The sequence below is a fragment of the Gobio gobio genome (assembly GCF_949357685.1).
Source record: "Gobio gobio genome assembly, chromosome: 16".
In the NCBI taxonomy this organism is placed as follows: Eukaryota; Metazoa; Chordata; class Actinopteri; order Cypriniformes; family Gobionidae; genus Gobio; species Gobio gobio.
This window is the reverse complement of record NC_137109.1, coordinates 23709526-23736982: the sequence shown is the minus strand read 5'-3', so window position 1 is coordinate 23736982 and position 27457 is coordinate 23709526. Positions and strand designations below refer to the sequence as shown.

Genomic DNA, 27457 nt, shown 5'->3' with positions numbered 1-27457 from the left:
AAATGTCCAGAAAATAGTCGTTTCTGGACTTGGTTCTCCATGTATATCAATCATTATCTCTGTCTATATGGAAAACCTCAAATATTTACAGGGAATTTGAGAAAGTAAATAAAAAAACAATGGACATTATCTACTTTTACCATGGCAGCCACAATTTTCTCTGCATTACTTTAGCTTGTACAGTTATTTTTACTGCAACATAACCAATTTAAATAGGTAAATATTGTCAGACATTTCATTACATTAGTGCTGAATGCCAAGTTATCACAGCTTTGTTTTTTTAAAGCAATTGTTTACATGTTATTTCTGAATAAAATGTAATAAACAACATCTGTGTTAAGATAAGTATTTTGGATAATTAAATATAATTTAAGGAAAAGGTTTTTTTTGGTTGCATGTGTGTTTATGAGTGAATGGGAAAATGTGAGTGTTGTTAGTGTGGAAAGACTACGGAGCAGAAGGTGGCGGTAATGCACCAATAAGCTGCCAATTTCGAAAAAGAAGAAGAAGAACTGCTGCTTTACAGATCTTCAGTGATCCTTCATTCCTGCTTGTGTAGGTGAGTTTAATAATGGCTAAAACTAAAGTATAAGTTCCTACGTAATATCTGTAATGTGATGATGCTTCATATATTGCCATTGCATTAGCGGAAATATGGCGATTAGCATCGATCAGGCCCAAACGCAAACGATTCACCATTAATTCCCAACAATCCCAAATTGTGCTTTACCTTTATGTTGGAAAAACAGATTCCATCACAGGGTAGTTTAAAATCTCCAGCTGTGACATGCAATCATTTACTTGTTATTTAATAATTTACCATTTTAATAAACGCTGTTTTAAAACCTTTTATTGTGACTTCATATTAATTAGGAGACTTGAAAGTGCTTTGTAAAGATCCTGTTGAAATGAAAGCAGAAGTGATCAAAAACTGTGGGGAGACTACAGAAAAGTAGGATACTTTGTAAACTAAAAATCACGTTGAAATGAAAGCAAACGTGATTAAAAGTTGTGTGTGTGTTAAAATAAAGTTGCTTTCCCTTATATGTATACAATTTAACCTAAAATATTAATAAACTAAGAAAAGTTTATGGACATATGTCTGCTATCAATTTGTTGATGTACCACTACTATTTGTCATAATATTACTGGCTTGATACAGCTGAGGTTCCCTTTTGAAAATGGTTCACTGGTATTGCATTGCTAGACGTTATGGGGAAACTCCTTTTCTCTGTTATATTGAAGCCTTTTATTAAAAATGTAGTGCAACTGCACAGCCGTCACAGTACAGAGCTCTGCACGCGCTGATTGGCTGGATGTGGGAACTGCATGAACCTATGGTGATGCAGGTTATCTGCGCGAACCAATCGTGGTGCGTCCTGCCAAATAGAGCACAGAGCTGGGAATGGGAACAGAGCTCTGCCTATATAGGCGGCTCGTTCGTGCCACGATTGTGCATGTAGGGCCCCTCTGCATCCTTCTGATGAGGACGTGAGCGCGTTTCCTGTCTGGGGAATCCCATGCAGAATCCGCGCTCACCGAGACCAGCTGCTCTCACTGCGAGATTATGCCGCTCTCTTCTCTCCGCTCGCAGATAGCTTTCTTTTCAGAGCGACTCCGCCCCTCACGCCCTCCCGTTTCTCTTCTCCAAGCAACCTTGGAGGATGAAATGGCAAGGACTGAGTGATCGGATATGATTGAGCAGGTCTGCAGACGCAGACCCCATGTCCCTTACTCTCTCCACGCAGAGAGATTTCTCCGGTGCTCTTCGCCCACGCAGACCAGCGCCCCTCGTGTGAAGCGAGCGGCTTTGTCTCGTTCGGAGGATCCAAAGAGGACCTTCATGATAACAGTATGTCATTTGCTGTCTACGAGCAAAAAACTGTTCTGTCCTTTCTGTCGAAGAGCTCTGCCTCGACTGGTCTCCACTCTCCACCAGAAGATCCCACACAAAGCCTTTTTGATGAGTGGTTCTTGTCAGGCTCGCCAGCGACCCGTGTCATTTTTTCAAGCGGTGCACGACGAGCTAACAAAGTCACGGCACGCCCCCTACTCGGCCTGCCTCCGCACTTCCGCCTCTGCCGCCCTCACTACCATCGATGGCGCAGAGGAAAAAGGTTGAAAATCTGCCCCCTCTGGAGGAAGCTGTGGCTGCAGACCTTTGCCCACCACCATTGGATGGAAGGTCAAAGTGGTCCACCCATCCAAACCATGCAGGGCCACTTCAGCTCTCACCATCTGAGTCTACGCCTCCGCTGGCCCAGCTGTCTCCGCCTTTTACACCATGGTAGTTCTTCAGGTGTTTCAGGCCAAACTTCTCCGGTCCATGGATGAGTCTAGACCAGACCCAGCCGCCTTTCGTGACCTATGCAGCGCCACCGACCTCGCCCTGCGCTCCACGAAAACCCCCGTTCAGGCTATAGGGAAAGCCATGGCCAGCCTAGTGGTGCTTGAGTGCCAATTGTGCCTCAATCTTATGGATATTAAGGGCGTAGACAAGACTGCCTTCCTCGACTCCCCAGTCTCCACCACTGGTCTCTTTGGCCCCGTGGTTAATGGCTTCGCGTTGCACTTCATTGAGGCACAGAAGTCCTTGCAAGCAATGTGCCATTTCCTGCCTAAACGTTTCAGTGCTGCTGCTCCAAGTCGCCCAAAAGCCACGTCGACTCAGCAGCCAGCCAAACCAGCGCCAACGATCACTCAGCCCTGAGCTTCGGTAGCCTTCCTGATCTGCCAGAAACGAAGAGGAGAGGGTTAAGTCCCGCTGCGGCTGGACCACCCTTCCAAAGAGGCGTGTGTCTCTCCCAACACTATTTTCAGTTCTGGCTGTTAGAAAATGTTCTGATTGCAAACAATGGGCCCATTCAAGTTCATGCACACTTGCAGTCATCCGCTGTTGTAGCGAACAAAATAAAACGCAAAAACACTCAACAAAAGAGCACTTTTCCTCTTCCCACATTGGGCAATATATTGAAATATTGCAAATGTACATAGCACGATGTGCATATAGCAACGGCACGAAATATCTGAATGAACACAGGCTACTTCAACATTGTGAAAAGTGTACGTTTTAGGTTGACGCATATAGCAGAGAATAAACTGGGCACACGACTGTTACTTATGTGACTTGCTTGACATTAAAAAGAGTAATTAAACAATAACTTGCAAAAACAACTCCTTGTAGTCTCGCGCTGTCTGCTGTCTGACACACACACACACCGAAATGTGCGCACAAGCCGCCTCTCTGAGTGTGTGATCCCTTCAGTTCTGTTTCTTGTCTTGTTACACACTCAAACTGTCAAATACACACACAGTTATGTCAAAATGGCTGTCTTAATGAGTATTGTAAACACAGTCAGTTATGCTTTAAGTGAACGATATCAGTTGGGGAAAGAAACCAAATGCGTGTCAATAGGATCTGTGCATTAGGTCTTAATGTGACAGCCTGCCAATACAGTAAGCCTGCCGCTGTCTGTCAAACAACAAAAGAAAAAGAGAAAATCACTCGGTGCTCTTGGCTGAATAACCTTTGTAGCTTTATTATGTATCAGTGTATATTTATTTAATGTGAAGGCTACTGTTTTTAGTTCTTATTTTTAATAAAGATAAATAAAAATAATCGTCCACCCCTAGTTCAGGTCTTTTTTTACCTGGATGTTCTTGATGTTAAGTTTTAGGTTGACATAATTATATATTACCAAGTCAAACATTTTTGGTATTTAAATATTGGCATTACATTTTTTGTTTGTTTACATTGATGTTAAAATTATATTGTAAGATTTGTGACATTCATTTTTGCTAAAACACTGCTGGTCACTTTCAGAAGTTGTAGCGATGCTTTCTTTTACTATGATGAATGTTTTTTCCCAAAAACATAAATGGTATCATTCTTAAAAAAAAAAAAAAAAAAAAAAAAATTTTTTTTAAATATAATTTAAATGGATTTTACACACTTAAAGCAATATCGTATAGCATATCGAATATCGTATTATTTAACAAGGTATTGCATATCGCATTTTTCTTCAATATCGCACAGCCCTACTGGGGTCCAAAACTTTCAGCATGTTAATAAATCCCGGCTATTCCACAGTATATATGGGCACCATATCTTTTGCAATATATATTGCCACTGCATCCGTGATCGCTTTCCACCGGGCCCAATTCTTATCATATCGGAATCCAGATACATACTGTTTGTAAACATTGTTTCCCATAGGTTGAGAATTTACTTGTGGGGGTGGGCAGGGTGGAGTGGCTCAGCGCGGTGCTTGATGAGCGGTTCAGAACTATTCAAAGGTTTATGAATTGATATGCAGATACATTTTACTTTTATTAACAACAGTAATAATTAAAATAGGTGCAAAAAAACTATTTTTTATAGGGAAAATGTAAATATTCTGCTCTTATTGAATATAGGTTACCATTGTTCTTAGTATCACACTGAACTGACCGACAGCTTCAGTGATGATAAAAGGAGCGCTCTTTACTTGTTTTCTAGGTAATTTAGTCACAATTTAGTCACAATCACAGCTATCTCTTCCACAATACCATGTGGTGTTACTGCATTAAATCCATGGTGACTGTTTATGATTTGTGGACTGAAACCCCTGGACTTCGTTCATGCAACAATGTTTCTCCTGAAACATCTATCTGTGGCTTGTAACAGAGAATTCTGCACCGAACGCTTCCACTAGATCTGGCAGTAGCGATGTTATTAATTCTGTGGTGAATTCAAACGCTTTCTCACTGGATCTCCCAGCGCTGTGTAGTAACGTTGTTGCATGATCGAGATCGGCCCGTGTATGAGCTCGCTATAATATTGCTCCAAGCTGATAAATGGTCCACGCAGCTCAATGGTGTGGTCAATACATCGGTAAGGAGCACCATGGCACGCGTCCTCTGCACCAAAGTAATGAGCTTATTGGAAAAAGGAGCTGTCGCAACAGTTCTCCCTTCCTACAGCGAGTCAGGCTTCTACAGCTGCTACTTCCTCATGCACAAGAATAATGGCGGTCTCAGGCCCATCCTGGATCTTAGACATCTGAACAAGGCGCTTATGAAACAGCCTTTCAAGAGGCTAACTTACAAACAAATCCTCTCGCAAATACGCCCAGGGGATTGTTTTCATATCCAAATAGCCCCCCATCAAGACCGTTCTTGAGTTTCGTGTTTGAGGGGGTGGCTTACCAGTATACCATCCTCCCATTCAGTCCGTCCACGAGATGCCTCTATGCCCTTTAGTGGTCTGTGTTCTCCAACTGGTGCTCAGTTTGGAACCAAGACCCTACTTCATGTGAAGTACCACTGGTGCTTTCCTTCCTACAAGAGCTAATGGACACGGTTTGCACCCCTTCCACGCTCAAGGTTTACGTGGTGTCCATAGCAGCACATCACGCTCCTGTGAATGGCCAGTCACTAGGCAGGAACAACCTGGTTGTTCGCTTCTTCAAAGGGGCCAGGAGGCTCAACCCGCCTCGTACCCCTACCATACCCTCGGACCTATCCACGGTTCTCAGGTTCGCACAGATACACCGCATCGCCATAGGTTCATGCAGTTCCCACAGCCTAGCCAATCAGCACGTGCAGAGCTCTGCTTTGTGATGGCCGTGCAGTTGCACTTCATTTTTAATAAAAGGCTTCAATACTTCAGAGAAAACGAGTTTCCTCATTGCGTCTAGCGAAGCAATACTCGTTCCCGAGTATCGTTTTATAAAGCAAAGCCAGTGACATCCGCAAAGTGAATGATTGATGATCAAGGTAAGACTGATAAAAGTCACTCACCTCATTGGATTTACCGGCAGATATTCCACCTGAAGCTGACCTCTACAATATTTTAATATCAATGTAAGGAAATTCTCCTTATTAACATCTTTTTAACAGGTGAGCAGCAGCCAGCACCGCAAGAGCTGCTTTTTTGGCAGTGCCTGAAAGGTCCTACACTCGTTTGACCACTTGGAACTTTGACTTTAAGACATGTCTTACAATCATCCATATCGAAACCCACCAGATGATTTCAGCGCAAACAATGACAAGTACAAAGACTCGGAACGAATTAATCCCCGGGATTCTAATGCTTACATGTCAAGAATTAGGAACACATCTTCAGAGCAGACATCTCTATCCTCATCAGAAATGTCGATCTTCCAACCTGGTAAGGCTTTGTCCTTTCTGCATAGCTGTGGACTGGATACTGAAGACCTTAAAACTCTGGCCGAGCTTCCTGAGCATCTCATCACAGCCGATGCTCTTCCTGAACTTCTTGCAGAGATCAAAAAGAAGAAAATGTCTAGAACTTCTTCGTCTAGGTCCAGTTCACTCCAAGCAAGTACATCAACTTGTTCCTTGGGTGATAGGAGCCACACTCAGTCGGTTGAGTATCCATTGGATTTGCCCGTGCATCAGTCGGATTCCCTTAATCGAGAGCAAGCTCCAACCTGGGATGACCGCTGGGGAAATGTCCAACAAACAAGCTTTCAAACACGCACGTACACCAATTCAGAGCCAAACTATGTGGTTGAGTACAACCATCTGAAAGACAAAAAGTCTTATTTTGATAATGTGTCGAAAACGTCAGTTGTCCCACAGTCTTATGGTAACTACAGCAGAGACTCAAATATGTCCAGTAGGGGCATCAGTCAATCCTTACATCTGTCCAGTAGGGGCATCAGTCAATCCTCAAATATATCCAGTAGGGGCAACAGTCAATCCTCACATCTGTCCGGTAGGGGCATCAGTCAATCCTTACATCACCCTGGCAGAGATATCAGTCAGTCCTCACATCTGTCCAGCAGAGACATCATTCAATCTTCACATCTGTCCAGTAGAGACATCAGTCAATCCTCACATCACTCTAGCAGAGACGTCAGTCAGTCCTCATACCTATTCAGTAGAGGCTTCAGTCAGTCCTCACACCTGTCAAGCAGGGACGTTGGTCTTCCGTCACTCCTGTCCAGCAGAGATGTCGGCTCACCTTCAGTTTTGTCCAGCCAAGGCATCGGTTCACACTCACTCATGTCCAGAAGAGACATCGTTCCACCCTCAAACCTGTCCAGCAGAGACATCGGCCCACCTTCGTTCTTGTCCAGCAGAGACGTTGGTCTACCCTCGCTACTGTCCATCAGAGACCTTGCTCCACCCTCACGCCTGTCCAACAGAGATGCCGGTCAACGGAGGAAACCGGTGATTCATATAGTTCCTACAAGGAAGGAGGCATCAGATTTCCATGGAAAAACTCCACCAGTGTTTCCCTATGCATGCGTACTCTGCGAAATCACTGTCCTCTCTAACAAGGTAAGTAGTCTTTTTGTTCTCAGATTCTACATTACCAGCTATTTACCTGACAATTTCAGGCAAAATACACGAGCGTACCAGGGCATATGAGGTAAGTGCAAGTAGCATGTTTATTATCCATTTAGGTAGTAATGCATTAAAGGCATAGTTTAATCCAAAATGAAAATTGTCATTTATTCAACCTCATGTTGTACCAAACAAGAAGACAAAAGTAATATAAAAACAGTCACCTAGCACGCTGTATGCCAAATCTTCAGAAGCCTTTTGATACCTAGACTAAAATTGCCCTCTGCCATTGTCCTCAAATCTCATTTCCGCTTCACATATATGCGAATTTGCTGTATCACGACTGGTCACGAGACATGCAAGAACCAATGGAGTTTGATGTCACTGGGTGTGACGCATCTTGATACTTGTATGCACCTGCAGGATTTAGATTTTAGAAATCTGGTGGAATGGAAAATCTTCACAGAATAAGGACTAGCCCTGCGTCCCAATGTCCATACTATCCATCCTAAATAGTATGTGAGATTAGAATGTGTTTCCCAAACACTATAGCGTAGCTACGAGTGGGCCTGGGTCAGATCCAGGAAAATATTTATTTTTAAATAAAATCTTTACATATAGCATTACTATGAGGAGAGTCTCCGCCAGTGGCAGAACTAGACTTTTATACATGGGGTGGCCAAGGCTACTTAAGGGGGTCCATAGAGCGTGAAAGAATATCATGTGTAATACTTATTTGTTTTCGTTGTTTTGACCAATGTAACATTGTATTCTAATAAAAAAGCAACTAAAATTGTAGAAATTTAACTACTTGATTCCAACGGATATTCCACAGCAAAAACTACAAGTAGGCTAGTACATGCATTTAAAATAAAATAAAATAACATTGCATAATCTTTGCTGTATGAATTAAATATAGTTTAATGCATGTTAAAACTAGCTACAAAAGTTATTCAGTAAAGATCAGTGGGTGTTATTTTTTTCTTTTGTTCTTTGATTAACTTGACAGACTGAAGGTGCGGTCACTTTAAGGCCAAAAAAGAAATAGACATGCATCCAATTTCACATGTCAACTGCTTAAATTAGGTTAATACATAGCTGACTGTGTTTACTATGATAAACATATTTTTGCTACATTTTTGCTAAAGGCATACCTTTATGCTCATTTATCCATTCAAGTGCAAGACCTGCTCTCTGTGTTCGCGCTATTGATGAAGTGCCATATGCTGCGCACCAGACGTGTTGCGTTCTCATGTTCATGGTGGCAATGCAAAACAGTAAATCTAACCATACAGGCAAAAAGGTTCACTTAAAGAATGAGAAAAGTGATATCGATGTGTTTTGCTGTAAAACAAAAAAGCGCAAACTATATATCTTTCCATAAACACAGACTTTACACAGAAAGAAAAATACTTCAAAAAGTCTATACACACTCTTCCAGCCTAGGGTGAAGTCATTACACATTAACAACGTTTTAAACAAATTGTTGTTTAATAGAAAACTATGAATGGCGGTGCAGGATTATGAACAACTCTGTGCTTATGCGCAACCCCTTTTATTAGGCCTATTAATCATCTGGTTGGAAACTAACGTTAATATTATCTTAATATTCAACGTTACTACATGAACAATGTGCTGCGCCGCCGCACGTCAAAATAGGCTACATGCTTCTTTCAATAGGATGTGAAATGGAAATAGCGATCAAAATTTTGGGGTGGCACCCAGGGTCGCCAGTCAGATGTCAGTGCCACCCTGGACCACCCCTCTGACTCCGCCACTGGTCTTCGCATGAAAGACCAGTGGATGCAGATAAATGTGCTACTGCATTTCTCTTTGATACGGTAGGAAATTAAATAAAATGGTAATGTGGAGGATTTTAACTGTGACAAGATGATTGACAGGCCAGCTTACGGTGACAGGATGCGACAGAGAGAAAAGACGCAATTGAGTGACATGATAGTGTGTCCCAAAGCCTGTCTACTCTTTTGCTACAGACTCAAAAGTATGTACTTTTTCTTCAAAAAAAGAGTACATACTTTTAGGTCATAGAATAAATAGGTGAATTGGGACGCAGCATAGATAATTGATTTACTGGTCATTATGCTTTTGTTTGACTTATTCTGTTTAGAAATAGAACATCCAAAATTGAACATCCAAAATTTAAAATCTGTGATTGAATTTGATAGAATATTGAGTTGGATGGCTTGTGATTTATCACAGTGAAATCAGCACAACAGTATGCATGACTTTTGTAAATGCTTTCATTTAGAATTGATATCTATAATCCGTATGGACACAGACTATAAATTTACTATAAAATTATAAATTGACATTATAAATTATGGTGAGTATGATTGAATATTGAGAGATGTTACTTGTGTTTTAGGACTGGTCTGTGCATGTAAAAGGACCCCAACATGCTAATAGTCAACTTAGTCTTGTGGAAAAGTAAGTTATCTTCAAATCTGTTCCGAAACTCTTGTACAGTCATGTTGTCGATAGATACTCATTTCTGACCAACACAAAATGTTGAGTGGTTTAAGAAACACATATGTGGAGTTAGGACGGTAACAATTTAACATGAAACATAAGTCAATGTACAAACAAAGGATGTGCAATTATTTGCAACATTTTATAAAGGAGTAATAATATTTTGTATTTTGTATTTATATCTTGTTTTATAACGTGGTATAACTTCTTTGTGTACCAAGTTAATGTTCCTGTAGCTCCACTAGTAGAGCATGATGGTAAAAACTGCAATGTCATTGGTTCAGTTCCACTTACAAACTGAAATAATGCAAACTTTGAATGTATTGAAACCTTTGGATAAAAGAAACTGCCAAAATGTTCATATGTAAATAAATGTTTTACACAATTATCCTTTTCCATTAGATATCCAGAGTGGGATCAGACAATCCAATCTGCTCGAAGGTAGTTCATTATTCCCCCATTATATATTTCGTATGCACATTTAAAGATTTTTGATGGTTTACATGCTAAACGTATACGCTTTAACAGAAATGAGCCCGCTTCTGAGAGTTCAAAGTCCAGAACAACACAGGAACGAGGTAAAGCCTTTTCCCCTCCATAGACACTTTATCATCTTTAAGATAAGTTCTCATATTTAGTTTGTGTTTTGACATTTTTTCAGGTGGAACCTCAAGCAGTAGAAATGTATCGTCTGGCAACAAAATGGGAGCATCGAGCAGTAAAATTAAAGCAAGCAGTAAAAACCTGAATCAAACTCAAGCCACAACTAAGGTGGGTTTTTGTTTTTGATGTTCTGTTTCACATGCTGCTGTAAATGTTATAATGTTCAGACACAATTTGACAATATTTGAATACAGTGCAAAGTGGTGTGTGTAAAGTTCGAAGTGGATGAAGTGGACGAAGCTTACCTGAAAAAATTGCTTGGCCAGTTTGGGGTGATCGTCCGAATTATCATGTTTCCTAAATTGGTATGGCTTTTTTTTTACATTAATATTTAATTCATTTAACAAATGTATATGAATCTGTTTAATGCTTAAATGGGCTTTAATAATTGTGCTTGTAATTTTTTTGTCAATAAATATTTTTGTAGGCTTTTGTGGACATGGGAACCGAAGGCCAGGCAGAGGATATAGTAAAATATTTCGTACACAACCCCTTGCGGGTCAGAGGAGAAATTATACATTTTTCTCTGTCTGCAGCATTCAGTTTCTTACAGGTGAGAAATTTCTTACAGGTATATAATTTTATGTTAAATGCTTATCTGGTGAAAGATTGAAGGTACTGTAGACCAAGACTTTTGATGTCAGGGCCACCAAAGAGTACCCTCTTCTTCCTAAAATATAAATACAGCTACATATCATATTGTAATTGTACAAATACTAAAATAATTTATTAAAGAATAAAATAATTGGCATTAAGTTTCATCACATTTTGAGCCATTTAGAAATTCCACCAGGCTAGCCACTGAGTTAAACACGGCCTCATTTACCAAAAACTCCATCGTATAAAAATACTGTTGTAGTTTGAGATAGAGCAGGAGTGCAACGATGATTCCCCTGTGCTGTCAAAGGCTTCATAAGCAAAATAGCACATGACAATTTTAACTGCATATGAAGCTGAATATGGTGATTTTAAGTTGATTTATCCACTTAATGCATTCAGCTTTTTACTGCCCAGTCTAGGACACCTAAAGGCCCGGGTATACTTAACTTACCGCGCCCGGACGCGTCACGCGCGCAGCCCTGTCCGCGCGTCTTTCAAAGTATACTACACAACGGATGCGCGCGAGGATCGCGTTCGACACATGCGCAGTAAAAAAGGGTCTATGCTCCACCAGACATCGGAGGGCAGCACTGAGTCCTGTCATCAACGGGACATTCGCTGGGCATGATCGGAGAAGAACTGTAGTGCATCCACCATTGCTACATAGTTTGGAAGAAACACTGAAGAATCAAAAATTCTCTCTTTTTTTTCTCAAGCGTGTTGTTTTTAAACCGGTCTTTGCACACTCTTCTTCGACGGCTGAACACTGTCCTCAATACTGTGTTTATTGCCACCTAGTGGACTTTTCTGTACTGCTGGCGCATGCGCTGTTGCACGCGGACCGTCCGCGCGGTCACAAAATTTGGGCTGCGCGCGGACGGGGTGTGCGGGCGGCCGCGAGCCCTCCGAGTGACGAAAATTACGTCATGCGGGCGGTGCACGAACGCGGACGGCCGAAGTATACCCGGGCCTTAATTCAGTTATATCTGGAAGGTATCAGGGATTTTTCCATGTGACTTGCATCCATTTGGTTTGTGTTAGTTTAGAGATTTGCCATTAATGCTGATTGAATTATTTCCTTTATGTTTCACAGAGTTCTCTTTTTGTGAGCTTTTCACCATTACCTTCTGGAGATGGCATAAGCTCTGAGTTGACGGCCATTGCTAAGCGTTTCGGATCAGTAAAACATTCACTGTTTCTGCCAAGCCGGGTAGCCAAACTCATTGTGCAACTATTTCTATTAACTTGTTCTGTGTCTTCAGTTATCTATATTGTGTAAAGACTGTGTATCGTGTATTTGTACAGGGATATGTGGAGATGGCCAATGTGGAAGAGGCCAACAAATTGGTGGAGCACTATTCAACCAATTCTCTCAAATTAAAAGGAAAAACCATTAACGTTTGCTTCTCACCTGAGTACCAGATGCTTAGGTAAACCCGTTTTGCTGACTTGTAGACACCTTTTCTTTCTTTTTTTTGCATTTGGACAGTAGTGATATTATACACTTCTTTTGATGTAATTTATTTTCCATTCTGCTTCTAAAATTATTTTCCATTCTGCTTCTAAAATGACGAAAACATGTTGATATTTCACTTCATGGTCCAGTGATGTTGACAAAGAAAAATCACCAGTACCTTATAGTAGCAGGAGGAGGAGAAATAGCAGCCCCAAAAGGAGATCCCGTAGTTCCCGAAGAGACTCTCCCAGCCCAAAGCGAAGAGCCTCTGAAGAGAGGTCCAGGTCTCGCAGGAGTCAAGACTCAAAGAATCGAGAAGAAAGTCGACGCTCTCGGGAGAAAACCAAGGAGAACTCTAGACAGGACAGCTCATCTAAATCCCATTCCAAAAGAACCTCTCCTTTAAAAGACCAGAAAACAAAAATAGAAGAGAGTGTGGAGGAGATGATTGAAGAAGACCAGAATCAATCTGACATCATGGGGGATGATAGTGATCTTGAAGGAGTGGCAGTTATAGCAGATGATGGTGAAGAACTGAATTCGGAAGATGAGTTCACAGTAGATGAGGAGCTAGATGATGAGGAATATGAAATCGCAGATGCTCCGACAGAAAAGGACACACTTGAAGATGTTCAGACTGTGAAAGAGTCAAGTGATCAGACTAAACTTTCAGACATGGACACATCGAAAGTACAGTCAGAGACATCAGAGTGTGTACCAACTGCTACAACTTCAGATAGATCAAGTGATTGTAGGGAAGCACAGGAGCTTCAACAAGGAGAGCAGAAAGAGCTTCAACAAAGAGAGCAGAAAGAGCTTCAACAAGTAGAGCAGAAAGAGCTTCAACAAGGAGAACAGAAAGAGCTTCAACAAGGAGAGCAGAAAGAGCTTCATCAAGCAGAGCAGAAAGACCTTCAACAAGCAGAGCAGAAAGACCTTCAACAAGCAGAGCAGAAAGACCTTCAACAAGGAGAGCAGAAAGAGCTTCAACAAGGAGAGCAGAAAGAGCTTCAACAAGCAGAGCAGAAAGACCTTCAACAAGGAGAGCAGAAAGAGCTTCAACAAGGAGAGCAGAAAGAGCTTCAACAGGGAGAGCAGAAAGAGCTTCAACAGGGAGAGCAGAAAGAGCTTCAACAAGGAGAGCAGAAAGAGCTTCAACAAGGAGAGCAGAAAGAGCTTCAACTGGGAGAGCAGAAAGAGCTTCAACAAGGAGAGCAGAAAGAGCTTCAACAGGGAGAGCAGAAAGAGCTTCAACAGGGAGAGCAGAAAGAGCTTCAACAAGGAGAGCAGAAAGAGCTTCAAGAAGGAGAGCAGAAAGAGCTTCAAGAAGGAGAGCAGAAAGCGCTTCTAGAAGGAGAGCAGAAAGAGCTTCAAGAAGGAGAGCAGAAAGAGCTTCAAGAAGGAGAGCAGAAAGAGCTTCAAGAAGGAGAGCAAAAGGAACTTCAACATGGAGAGCAAAAAGACCTTCAACAAAGAAAGCAGAAAGAGCTTCATCAAGGAGAGCAAAAAGATGAAACCGTGGAAATGGAAGAGGTAAACACAACTGAGAGTAACAGTAACATACAAAACATTTGAATTTTAGCAGCTAGGGAGACAAATCATAAAATTGTCATTGCCATCGCTTTCTCTCTACTTCTTGTAGAGAGAGCTTTTTCTTGTGGTGCCCCACTTAGCACTTTGTGCCCTATGCGCAGCACGTGGTGGGAGCGGCGGCACCGCCATCAGTTATGACTGCAAGCTCCTTTGTTTGAACAAAGAGGTTCACAGCTTTAACTAACTTTACAGCAATTTTGTATATCGTACATTACTTGCATTTGCCTGAGCGGTTGAAAAGTGTCTGGATATACAGTTGCAAGAGAAAGTATTGATAGTTCGGTCCGATGGTATTGAAGTTGCAATCGATTACTTCTGCTTTTACTGAAGAAGATATGATGAACTTGAATGGTTAGGATTGGCCAGGTTGCAGCCTGCAGATGCTGTGTGTCGGTCGTAAGTGCAAGAGAGAAGAACTAGATCTGTGCAGGGGGCCTTTTTTACCTCTGAGGATAGCCTCTCCTCCTAGGGGTCAGTGAGCCAATTGTACTTAGGCTTTCGGAGGGAAAGTTTTACGATCCTTTGTCTTCTAGAAGGGCATTTGAATATGTAATTTGATTGGGTGCTAAAGAGAAGAAACTTCAAGAATCTTATAATACTAATATGGCACTGAGTTAGCAAAATGTAATGTAAATTAACAAATGGGGAACAACATTTGGAGTTAGTAGAGACTAAACATGCCATACACATGATTTTAGTTAACCATAGTATGCAATTCTGAAACATAAATCCAACCAAGATTGAATTAATACATAGACCAAACCCTATAAAAGAAAAATCATGAGATGGATATGTTTATACACTGAACAAAATTATAAACGCGGTCCGAGGGGTCCGAAAACCAGTCAGTATCTGGTGTGACCACCATTTGCCTCACGCAGTGCAACACATCTCCTTCACATAGAGTTGATCAGGTTGTTGGTTGTTGATTGTGGCCTGTGGAATGTTGGTCCATTCATTGATGTGCGAAGTTGTTGGATTCTGGCAGGAACTGGAACACGCTTTCGCATACGCCATTCCAGAGCATCCCAAACATACTCAATGGGTGACGTGTCCGGTGAGTATGCTGGCCATGCAAGAACTGGGATGTTTTCAGCTTCAAGGAATTGTGTACAGATCCTTGCAACATGGGTCCGTGCATTATCATGCTGCAACATGAGGTGATGGTCGTGAAAGAATGGCACAACAATGGGCCTCATGATCTCGCCACGGTATCTCTGTGCATTCAAAATGCCATCAATAAAATGCACCTGTGTTTGTTTTGTCCATAATATACGCCTGCCCATACCATAACCCCACCGGCACCATGGGCCACTCAATCCACAACGTTGACATGAGCAAACCACTCACCCACATGACGCCATATACGCTGTCTGCCATCTGCCCTCTACATTGAAAACCGGGATTCATCGGTGAAGAGAACACCTCTCCAAAGTGCCAGACGCCATCAAATGTGATCATTTGCCCACTCAAGTTGTTTACGAAGAAGAACTGCAGTGAGGTCGAGACCCCGATGAGGACGACGAGCATGCAGATGAGCTTCCCTGAGATGGTTTCTGACCGTTTGTGCAGAAATTGTTTGATTATGCAAACCGAATGTTGCAGCAGCTGTCCGGGTGGCTGGTCTCAGACGATCTTGGAGGTGAAGATGCTGGATGTGGAGGTCCTGGGCTGGTTTGGTTACACGTGGTCTGCGGTTGTGAGGCCAGTTGGATGTATTGCCAAATTCTCTGAAACGCCTTTGGAGACGGCTTATGGTATAGAAATGAACATTCAATTCACGGGCAACAGCTCTGGTGGACATTCCTGCAGTCAGCATGCCAATTGCACGCTCCCTCAAAACTTGCGACGTCTGTGGCATTGTGCTGTGTAATAAAACTGCACATTTTAGAGTGGCCTTTTATTGTGGCCAGCCTAAGGCACACCTGTGCACTAATCATGCTGTCTAATCAGCATCTTAATATGCCACATCTGTGAGGTGGATGGATTATCTCGGCAAAGGAGAAGTGCTCACTAACACAGATTTAGACAGATTTGTGAACAATATTTGAGAGAAATAGGCCTTTTGTGTACATAGAAAAAGTCTTAGATCTTTGAGTTCAGCTCATTTAAAATGGGGGTAAAAACGAAAGTGTTGCGTTTATAATTTTGTTCAGTGTCTATTTCTTAAGTGCTTATATATAGGCTATATGGGTTTAAAATGTTTTTTTTTGTCCTTTTCAAAAATAATTAATTGAGTGTCAACTTTCTGCAAATTCCTTTTGGTCATAAACCTTATCAGTCTCCATGTGTCCTGTAACCAGAGGCCTGTACAGCATTCCAGTTTGTTTTTATTATGCCCTTCACTTTCTAACTTCCCTCCATCTCGTTTACTCGGATGTGTGTCATTGCTTACGTTGCATGAGTGCCCACTACTGGCGGAAACTTTGCAAGGGATTGAACTGGAACGTCCTAAGCCCTTGATCACTTGGAATCCACTATGGAGTTGATTGATTGATTTATTTTTTCCTTTACGAAATTGTTTAATGCAGCATCCTATTTGTATATAGGTGTGTTTTGGTTGTTTTAAATGTTTTTAAAAATAATTAAAATATCATAGAGTTGTTTGTGGTGGGGTAAATTAAACGTGATATGCGGTGACGTCACATTTGTGTTGCATTGTGGTATATGAAGCTGCCTGAAGTGTACATATGAAGTAGATCTTCCTCTGGGAAGATTTTGACAGAGGGAGCGAGGGTCTGTCCATATAAACTTCCCTCATCCACTTCACAAAGTGGAACACACTTCAAAATGGCGGTGGGGATTCCCCCGAGGGGAAGTGCTTTGGGAAGTTTGCAAGTGCGTGTCTAAAAGTGGAGTGGAACGCAGCCCTGGTGTTAGCTGCAGTAGTGATGTTAAGTTGTAGTTTTGGGGATGGTTCACAAACCTTTGTTGGGAGAGTGAGTTGGCTGGATTATTTATTAAATATAATGAATAATGAATAATTTTTACAAAATGTAAAATCTGAAATTGAATTTGATCGAATATTCAGTTGGAGGGCTTGTGATTTATCATTGTGAAATCAGCTCAACAGTATGCATGACTTTTGTAAATGCTTTCATTTAAAATTGATATCCATAATCTGTATGGACAGACTATACATTTACTTTGATTGTCATATTATAAATTATGGTGCATTTGATTGAATATTGAGAGATGTTACTTGTGTTTTAGGACTGGTCTGTGCATGTAAATGGACCCCAACATGCTAATAGTCAACTCAGTCTTGTGGAAAAGTAAGTTCTTAAACTTTGTTCAAAAATTCTTGTGCAGTCATGTTGTCACTAGATATTAATTTTTGGCCAACACAAAATATCAAGTGTTTTAAGAAACCATATGTGGAGTGAGGACGGTTACAATTTAACATGAAACATGTCGATGTACAAACAAAGGATGTGCAATTCTTTGCAACATTTTATAAAGGAGTAATAATATTTTGTATTTATATCTTGTTTTATAATGTGGTATCTTTGTATACCAAGTTAAAGTTCCTGTAGCTCCACTAGTAGAGCATGATGGTAACAACTGCAATGTCATTGGTTCAGTTCCTTTTACAAACTGAAATAATGCAAACTTTGAATGTATTAAAACCTTTGGATAAAAGAAACTGCCAAAATGTTCAAATGTAAATAAATGTTTTACACAATTATAATTTTCCATTAGATATCCAGAGTGGGATCAGACAATCCAATCTGCTCGAAGGTAGTTCATTATTCCCCCATTATATCTTTCATAAACAATGCACATTTACAGATTTTTGATGGTTTACATGCTAAACGTATACACCTTAACAGAAATGAGCCCGCTTCTGAGAGTTCAAAGTCCAGAACAACACAGGAACAAGGTAAAGCCTTTTCCCCTCCATAGACATTTGATCATCTTTCAGATATGATCTTTTATTTGGATTATGCTTAATTTTTAAAAAAAAAATTCAGGTGGAACCTCAAGCAGTAGAAATGGATCGTCTGGCAGCAAAATTATAGCATCGAGTAGTAAAAGTGAATCATCAAGCATTAAAAACCTGAATCAAACTCAAGCCACAACAAAGGTGGGTTTTTGTTTTTGATGTTCTGTTTCACATGCTGCTGTAAATGTTATAATGTTCAGACATAATTTGACAATATTTGAATACAGTGCAAAGTGGTGTGTGTAATATTCGAAGTGGATGAAGTGGACGAAGCTTACCTGAAAAAATTGCTTGGCCAGTTTGGGGCGATTGTCAAAGTTATCATGTTTACTAAATTGGTATGGCATTTTTTTTTTTACATTTATATTTAACGCCTTTAACAAATGTATATGAGACTGTTTAATGCATAAATGGGCTTTAATAACTGTGCTTGTAATTTTTTGTCAATAAATATATTTGTAGGCTTTTGTGGAGATGGGAACAGCAGGCCAGGCAGAGGATATAGTAAAATATTTTGTACACAACCCCTTGTCGATCAGAGGAGAAACTATACAATTTTCTTTGTCTGCAGCATTCAGTTTCTTACAGGTGAGAAATTATCATTTTAATTTTATGTTAAATGCTTATCTGGGGAAAGACTGAAGGTGCTGTAGACCAGGACTTTTGATGTCAGGGCCACCAAATATGAGTACCCTCTTCCTAAAAAATAAATACAGATACATATTTTGTAAAACCCATTCATACAGTATGAGAAAATATTAAATGTGATGTTAGAAAGACAACTTGTTGTTTCCTAATTTAAGCAATTGGCTGTTATATTGCTAATGTTGATTTTTTTTTAATATGCTAATATCAAATGATCAGACTAAACCTTCAGACATGGACACATCAAAAGTACAGTCAGAGACATCAGAGTCTGTACCAACTGCTACAACTTCAGATAGATCAAGTGATTGTAGGGAAGCACAGGAGCTTCAACAAGGAGAGCAGAAAGAGCTTCAACAAGGAGAGAAGAAAGAGCTTCAAGCAGAGCAGAAAGAGCTTCAACAAGCAGAGCAGAAAGAGCTTCAACAAGCAGAGCAGAAAAAGCTTCAACAAGCAGAGCAGAAAAAGCTTCAACGTGGAGAGCAAAAAGATCTTCAACGAGTAGAGCAGAAGGAGCTTCAACAAGGAGAGCAGAAAGACCTTCAACAAGGAGAGCAAAAAGAGCTTCAACAAGGAGAGCAAAAAGATATTCAACGTGGAGAGCAAAAAGACCTTCAACGAGTAGAGCAGAAGGAGCTTCAACAAGGAGAGCAGAAAGAGCTTCAACAAGCAGAGCAAAAAGACGTTCAACGTGGAGAGCAAAAAGACCTTCACCAAGGAGAGCAGAAAGACCTTCAATTTGGAGAGCAAAAAGACCTTCAACGTGGAGAGCAAAAAGACCTTCAACGAGTAGAGCAGAAGGAGCTTCAACAAGCAGAGCAGAAAGACCTTCAACAAGGAGAGCAAAAAGAGCTTCAACAAGGAGAGCAGAAAGATGAAACCGTGGAAATGGAAGAGGTAAACACAACTGAGAGTAACAGTTACATACAGTACATTTTGAAGTTATGATTGAATGTTAGCAGCTAGGGAGACATCATAAAATTGTCATGGCCTAGCAGCTGTGAAGCTCATTCAGGCAACAAAAGTTTTGCTTGCATCATTTCCTGATCTCCCTTTTGAGTGAATAGAGATGTAGACAGTTGAAGTATTTCGGTTGGCTGAGAGACACAGCGTCGGTGCCATGGGGGAGCCCGGCCTGGCCACCTTGTCTGTGTGCCCCCTCACCTCTGATCGATGATCGCACTGGCGCCTCAAGCACACACAACATATTCTAGCATTGCAAACTTGACATTGCAGCCTATTCATTATCAAAATAAAATATACAGTCAACCCTACATATAAAAAGTTACACTGCTCAATTTAAATAGTCCGTAGTACAATCCGTGCCATTCAGCGTGAGCGACAGCCCACTGTGGCACATTTTTCTTCATGATGATTTTTTTCCCATCGATATTGGAAAGCGTGTGAAGTACAACACCTAGTTTACATAATAAATAATAGTTTAGCATTCAAATACATAGCGAATATGGAAACATTTGGATTTGTGCCGAATTGTGCCGTTACTTTAAGGTTCGGTTTAAATGCATTTGTTTTTGCCTGTTTAGATACTTTAATTTCTTCATTCTTGTTCTGTTCTGAATACACATCAATTTAAAGGATTTGTTTTGGGGTGAAGGGGAACTAAAATAGCTAGGTAAATAGTGTTTATAGCCTAATGTCTGTGCATTATAACATTTATGAATAAAATGTGGGGTTTTTTCTCTCTCTCAAAAACTCAAAATAGCCTATGTCTAGAGTGTTTTTTAATCTTGCAGCAAGTGATAGTAGGCTATTAATCTGTTAAAAATTCTTACTGTTGGTTAACGGTTATATATTAGTATTCTTATGCTTGGCTTGACTTGATTGCATGTAGGCTAAATGGTTGCATATACTGTAGGCCTTTGGGTCGTCAATTTAAAAAGGAAAAAAAAATTTGCGCTTAAAAAGTTTGAAAACCACTGGGCTACAGCAACAGAGCCGTCAGCAGGAGTGTGTGCGGCGTGTCTTCAGTTGCTGATGCCGTCTTTTAACAACTATTAAAAAATGATTTTAGAGCTCCTTGGATTCAATCCACTTTATTTTCCTCATTTAAAATTAAATTACATTACATAAACTGCATATAGGTATTATTATTTATTATTGAATTATGTTTTCATTAAATTATAAATGTAAGCTAAGCATCATGTTTGTGAATTTCTTTTTCTGACAATTAGGCTAAAACAAAAATCAGGCTTGTGTATATGGCATCAATTACTACTTAATTTGTTCAGAAATGGAACTTAAAATGTTATTTGTGTATTGTATTTTTTTAGTAACCTATATAATACAGCGCTTCTAATGGGCTTTTTTTACGGAGCTTTCGACGGTGTTGACGGACACCCCATTCATATATAAAAAAACTATGTTATTAAATTGTATATATAAAATTACCAGTGTACAAAACTACAAGTTTCGTGTTTGTTTTTATCCCATTTTATTCGTTGCACCCGTTTTTGAAACTTGCATTATCTACACTAGTAGTCTACATAATTCAGATCAATCAATATTCAGAAACTGGCCGTTATTCTTTTTCAATATAAATACCACCCAAGCCCCCCAACGGTCACCCCCAAGATGCGCCTCCCCCAAAAAAAAATTCTACATGCCCTCTCACTTTGTGCTCTCTGGTGCCGACCCCGGTCATACACTCATTAATGTTGCATTCTATATTTAAAAATATAAAGAAACAAATCTGTCTTTTTCTGTTTGTGTAGAAGGCAACAGATTTCCCAGGGAATCTAGAAAACTTGCCCACCTCAGATGAATTTAAGGAGAAAGTGTTAACAGAACAAGGTATTTATGTTGCACAGTTATTCAAAATTCAATCATAAAAGCAATACACTTTTGCTGTATGTTTACCTAAATCAGCTTTACAAAAGAATTGTGTATCATTTTTCTTTATTCACTTTATTAAGTGTGCTCATTCTGTTTTAGGTGATGAAATGGAGATCTCCGCTTCAATCACTGAGGTTAGTCTGTTTTCCCTTCAAAAGTGTTTGTGATTTGTGTATGGAACAAAAATTATGATGTCTTCCATTAATTACCCAAATTGATTTTGAGTATTATATAATTTACTTAATTTCTTTAGGAAAAGTATGGCAAAGTTCTTGAGGTGGCAGGTTTTCCAGTGGCAAAAAAATACAGTGAAAAAGATTTGCTGAAAATTGGGGAAAAATACGGAGATGTGGCAGACTGCTGTTTGGTTCGCTCCAATCGAAAGGTAAAATTATACAATCTTTGAAGTCTTGCCAAATTAAAAATAATATACAGTGTTCATGAGTATAGTGTTTTAATAATGTTTTCATAACAGGTGGAGAAGGCATTAATTGAGATGGTGGATGCTGATGCTGCTGCAAAACTTGAGGCTGAGTCTAAAAGGCAGCGCATTAGACTAGGTGGCAAAATCTTGAGGATAACTGTGTCAAAGACGTACAGCCGAGTGAATGAAGGGTAAAACTCATTTGAAATTTCTCAAATAAAATCCTTTTCCTATTGCTATATTGTGCTTGGGTGTTTTGATGTGCCCAGTCATATGAGAAACACAACAGACGATGTTTGATTCTGTTTCGGGAAAAGTGTTGACTCTGGGAGAGCGGAAGGTCAGGAACATGTTGAAGAGAAAATTGAGGAGCCGTCATGCTCATTGGGGTCTAGTGAGGAGAGTACAGTAGTGATGGCCGAGATGGAGACCTCTGAAGAAGCTGCTGAGGCTCAGAAGGAAACCAACACAGATGCAATCATGCAACTGTCTAGTGATGAGGAGGTAAAATTAAGAAATAATTTAACATGGGGTCCAAAATAAATCTCTAATATAATATAATTGTCTTTTTCTGGAGGCCACAAAACATGTGTAAGCATTGCATTATCATTGTTTTTCCAATACTTCAGGAAGTGTATGGCAGAGTTCTCCGGATCAGAAATCTTCCAATGCCTGATGAATATACTGATACAGATTTTCTGAGCATCGCAGAGCCATATGGGGAAGTAAAACGTCATTGGGTGTTTCGCCTCCATCGAACAGTTAGTAAATAATAACTGCCATATATATTTCAGACATATTTAGTGGTTTCATCAATGAAATCTTACAATTCTGTCTTTTTTTTCCCCAGGGACTGATTGAAATGAAAAATGCCTGTGATGCCGAGAAGGTTGTATCTGCGGCCAATATGAATAAAATTACAGTCGCTGGAAAACATCCCAAGGTTTCAGTGTCTACCAAACATGCCCATTTAAATAAAAGGTATTGGTATCGAATTGAATTGAATTTATGTACATTAGTTTGTTACTAAAACTGCACATTCAGAACTTTGAGCCCATATGGAGAATCGTTTCCCAAGAGTCAGGGTTGCAAAAAATTATTATAGTCAGCAATTAATTAAATTATCAATTAGTCAAGTCATGTCACTTTACAACAATGAAAAACACTTGGAAAAAAACTGTTGGAGTGCAACAGAAAAAGAAAGTTCAGTAACTAAAAATATTTATTCTAATTAAATATTTGTTGGATGTTAAATTTAGATTTTAAAATCACCATGTTTAATTAAATCCTACACCTAACGGGTATTTGGGTAATGATTTTTTTTATGACGGTAACTGTAATGGGATATTATTTGAATTATAATTTGTAATGTGATGTAAAAGTCTCTTACAATCACAGGAAAAATTAAGTCACATGTTACTGTTCTTCTGATTGAAAACTGGAAAAACGCTTGATTTGATGCTATTATATTCTATTACATTCTGTTTTTAAACATTTCTGTTTTTTCCATTAAAAAGACGTGTAAAATTCTGAAAACAATCATTGCCTTGCTACACTGAATTTGCTTCTTTCTGTTTTGTGTTGTTTGCTAGGTACTTTCTACATGGACCTAGTGATGGTTCTATACAAACATCTACTGACTTGGAGAAGGTAAAGAATGAATCCAAGGGGCCGTTTACACAACACTGTTTTCAACTAAAAACGGAAACGCTTTTATGCGCTTCGGCCATTCATCTGCACACCAACAGCATTTTGGTGGTCTGAAAAACCAAGCTTTTGAAATTGGGTTTTAAAGTGCAAGTTTTTGAAAACCATTACTGTTATTGTCTCTGTATAAACTACAAAAACACGAATTTGATAAAACAGTGACATCATGGGCCTGTACCATGAAGCCAGTTTTGCTGGCAAGCCAGGTCAATTTCAGTTTATATTGCACCAATCTTGGGTTTTAGCTACCATGAAAGTGGCTTGGCTTTTAGCTGTGTTCCTCATCATAGTTAACTTAAGCTCCACAGCTAATCTGCTCCGGAGCAGGTTATGTTCTGCATAAGAGCTCTCAAACTGAAATTGGACCAATCAGCTGTGAGCAAAGTGACACACCTCTGATGCAATAAAGTCACTTCCCTTGTTTCTACTCCAAATTAAAGGTCATTATATGATAAATATATATTGTCTGACTTTAATGATTATTACTTAATATAATATTTTTATATGATTTTTCATTGATTTATATAATGATATATATATACACAGCGGGGAGAACAAGTATTTGATACACTGCCGTTTTTGCAGGTTTCCCTACTTACAAAGCATGTAGAGGTCTGTAATTTTTATCATAGGTACACTTGAACTGTGAGAGACGGAATCAAAAATCCAGAAAATCACATTGTATGATTTTTAAATAATTAATTTGCATTTTATTGCATGACATAAGTATTTGATCACCTACTAACCAGTAAGAATTCCGGTTCTCACAGACCTGTTCGTTTTTCTTTAAGAAGCCATCCTGTTCTCCACTTATTACCTGTATTAACTGCACCTGTTTGAACTCGTTTCCTGTATAAAAGACAGCTGTCTACACACTCAATCAAACAGACTCCAACCTCTCCACAATGGCCAAGACCAATGATAAAAATTACAGACTTCTACATGCTTTGTAAGTGGGCAAACCTGCAAAATCGGCAGTGTATCAAATACTTGTTCTCCCCACTGTGTATATATATACCCTTAATCCATTACACATAAGCAATTTTAGTTTATAAATGATTAAGCATTTAGTTTAAATGAATATTAATATATACAGATAATATGTAGAAATAGTAAACTGTAGAATAATAAAGCTTTAAAAATGTGACCTTCGAGTCTCTAGCTTTGGCTCTCTCGCGAGAAGTGACTCACACTTTCTCTGTGTTGAAAGGCATGTGATTGGCTGTTTACTGCTGATGTCACACTTTCATGTGCATGCGCTCCACTCAGGATCAAAGCCTGAGTTGACAGAGAAAGCTGATGATCAGCATCTTGGTACCAACAAAGCCAACTGGAATAATTTTGACAATGTTGTCTGTACGTGAAAAAAGCAAAGAAAAAACTTTTCCATTTTTAGTACATTGCTGTCTTGTAAACCTTACCTCAAAAAAAGTTTCTCTGATCAGTGAATGTGGAGGTCAATTATTGTCACTGTATTATTGTACAATTTAAACACCTGGCTTTGAAAATTGTCAAATCTCTGTTTTGTAAGCTTTCAGCTGCTGCTCTGCAGTATACCTGCTGATACTGTGTGTTTAATGATGAATTATGCTGCTTTTAGGAGTTCTGGAGTGATAATCAGGATGTCGACTCAAAGGAAGATGAGAAGCAGGTTTCTGACGTTGATGGTGGAAATGGAATGGAGGTGGAAAATTCTGACAGTGTGTTAGAGGCACAAACACCGATGATGGATCCAGTGGGTAAGAGCATGTTTCACAGCACACTCTTTAGAAGCTGCTGTTTCAAGCCCAACCCTGAAAGAGTGTTCCAATGCTTATTGAAAACCTGGAATTTTACATCTTAAAATTGTGATTTCCAGACCTGAAGCTGTTCTGCTCATGGAAATGCATGCTCATGGAAGTATTTATAGAGCTTCAACACATTTAAAGGAATAGATCACCAAAAAATGAAAATGATCCTGTAATTTACTCACCCTCACGCCATCCTCTGTGTATATGACTTTCTTATTTCAGCCGAGCACAATCAGAGTTATATTTAAAAATATCCTGGCTCTTCCAAGCTTTGCCATTGAGTTTTTAAAGCTCCAAAAAGTGCATCCATCATAAAATTAATCCATACGACTCCACGGTATTGATAAAGGCCTTCTTATAACTTAATAAACTATAATCACTGGCTTAAACTATAATCAACGGCCGGACGTGAGTCGAGTTCCGGTGGAGGAGTGACCTCTGACCCAATGCCTGATGTAGGAGTAGCGTAAGCTTAGGTGAGAATTGATGAACGCAGAGAAAAGAGCAAAACGCTCATGAATTTGAAGTCTAAAACGAGAAGTTTTAAAGAAAATTGCCAAACCACATGAACACATGATCATACGTTAGGTCAGAGGTCACCCTTCCCCACCAGAACTTGACTCTCTTGTGAAAGTGCGTATGGCTGTTGCCTGAAGACAGTGATTATAGTTTTAAAGTTTTAAATGTGGATCTTTTTCTTACAAAAACCCATTGCTTCGCTTCATAATGCATTCATTAGCACACTGTAGTCATATGTGTTATTATTTTTTGAGCTTCACAAACTCAAGCACTATTCATTGCCATTACAAAGCTGGGAAGAGCCAGGATATTTAATATAACTCCGATTGTGTTTGGCTGAAAGAAGAAAGTCATACAGGCCTAGTATGGCTTGAGAGTGAGTAAATTATGGGATAATTTAATTTTTGGGGTAAACCATTCCTTTAAATGAAATGTGTGTCCTTCATATTGCACAGCCATGAATGCCTTGCTGCTTTTATTATATGCTCAATCCAGCTCTGCCTCTGCACAACTAATCTATTGCACTTTACCAACAGGGGCCGAGTTTGTCCGACCTGTGGTGGGTTACTTCTGTAGCTTATGTAATGCCATCTATGCCAGTGAGGAAGAGGCCAAGAATGACCACTGCAGGACCCCCTTGCATCATCAAAAGCTGAAGGCATAATTATTTTGCATATCTATATGTCTGTTTGCATGTGTATCAGATTTTATATTTTATCTGTAATGTGGTGAAACGAAACCTTCAGGACTTACAAATGTTCTTATTCTCTTTCTCTTAGGAGCACAAGGAGCGAAACGGTTCATAATAAACCATGTCAAGAATCAAGCCAATCCAGAAATCCTTCATAGACATTCATGATGATGATATACTCCAGTTAAAGGGATAGTTCACCCAAAAAAATTAAATTATGTCATTTACAAACCCTTATGTTTTTTTACAAACCTGTGTGAGTTTCTTCTGTTGAACTAAAACTAAATATTGTGAAGAATGTTGGTAACCAGACAGTTGACGGTAGCCATTGACTTCCATATAGGAATAAAAAACATACTATGGAATTCAATGGATGCCGTCAACTCTCTGGTTACCAACAGAAGATAGAAACTCAATTGGAACAAATTGGGGGTGAGTAAAAGATGACATCATTTTTATTTTTGGGAGAACTATCCCTTTAAATAACATAATTTTCCCTATATGTGGTAAATGATTGAGTTCCAATACAATTTTTTTATTTCACTGTCTGTGTTGTTTTTTTGTTTTGTTTCATTAATGGTTTTATCTAGTAAGATACAAAAAAACAGCCATGTTGTTATTAAAAGGCATGTACTTTATTGACGTGTACTGTATACACTTATGATAAACTTATAAGTAAAACAGTCAAATCGATTCTGCTCAAATAAAGACATGTCCAGCTGTCACGCGCGCTTGTTTTCTTGATGCGGGTTTTGATTGGACGGATGGGGTTCGTCTCCGCCCA

At 39.5% G+C, this 27457-nt stretch overlaps 1 protein-coding gene across 2 annotated transcripts; it reads left to right on the top strand.

Annotated features, from left to right (window-relative positions):
• Window positions 1-480: 480 nt before the first annotated feature.
• Window positions 481-27398, top strand: LOC307140320 (uncharacterized protein). 2 transcript variants are annotated; one of them, XM_079839757.1, is made up of 29 exons: window positions 481-559; window positions 5881-7290; window positions 9683-9744; window positions 10189-10227; window positions 10315-10364; window positions 10448-10557; window positions 10644-10754; window positions 10877-11002; window positions 12143-12259; window positions 12355-12479; window positions 12655-14038; window positions 17312-17373; window positions 17801-17839; window positions 17932-17981; window positions 18073-18185; window positions 18272-18382; window positions 18507-18632; window positions 18909-19586; window positions 21422-21500; window positions 21642-21676; window positions 21796-21927; window positions 22018-22157; window positions 22284-22470; window positions 22596-22727; window positions 22817-22947; window positions 23559-23616; window positions 25274-25412; window positions 26519-26640; window positions 26762-27398. In XM_079839757.1, the coding sequence occupies exons 2-29, from the start codon at window positions 5974-5976 to the stop codon at window positions 26786-26788; spliced, it is 5802 nt and encodes a 1933-aa protein (XP_079695883.1). In that variant the 5' UTR covers window positions 481-559; window positions 5881-5973; the 3' UTR covers window positions 26789-27398. The 2 variants fall into 2 exon arrangements, with proteins under 2 accessions (XP_079695883.1, XP_079695884.1); XM_079839758.1 differs by lacking the exon at window positions 5881-7290 and having other exon boundaries at window positions 495-559.
• Window positions 27399-27457: the final 59 nt, after the last annotated feature.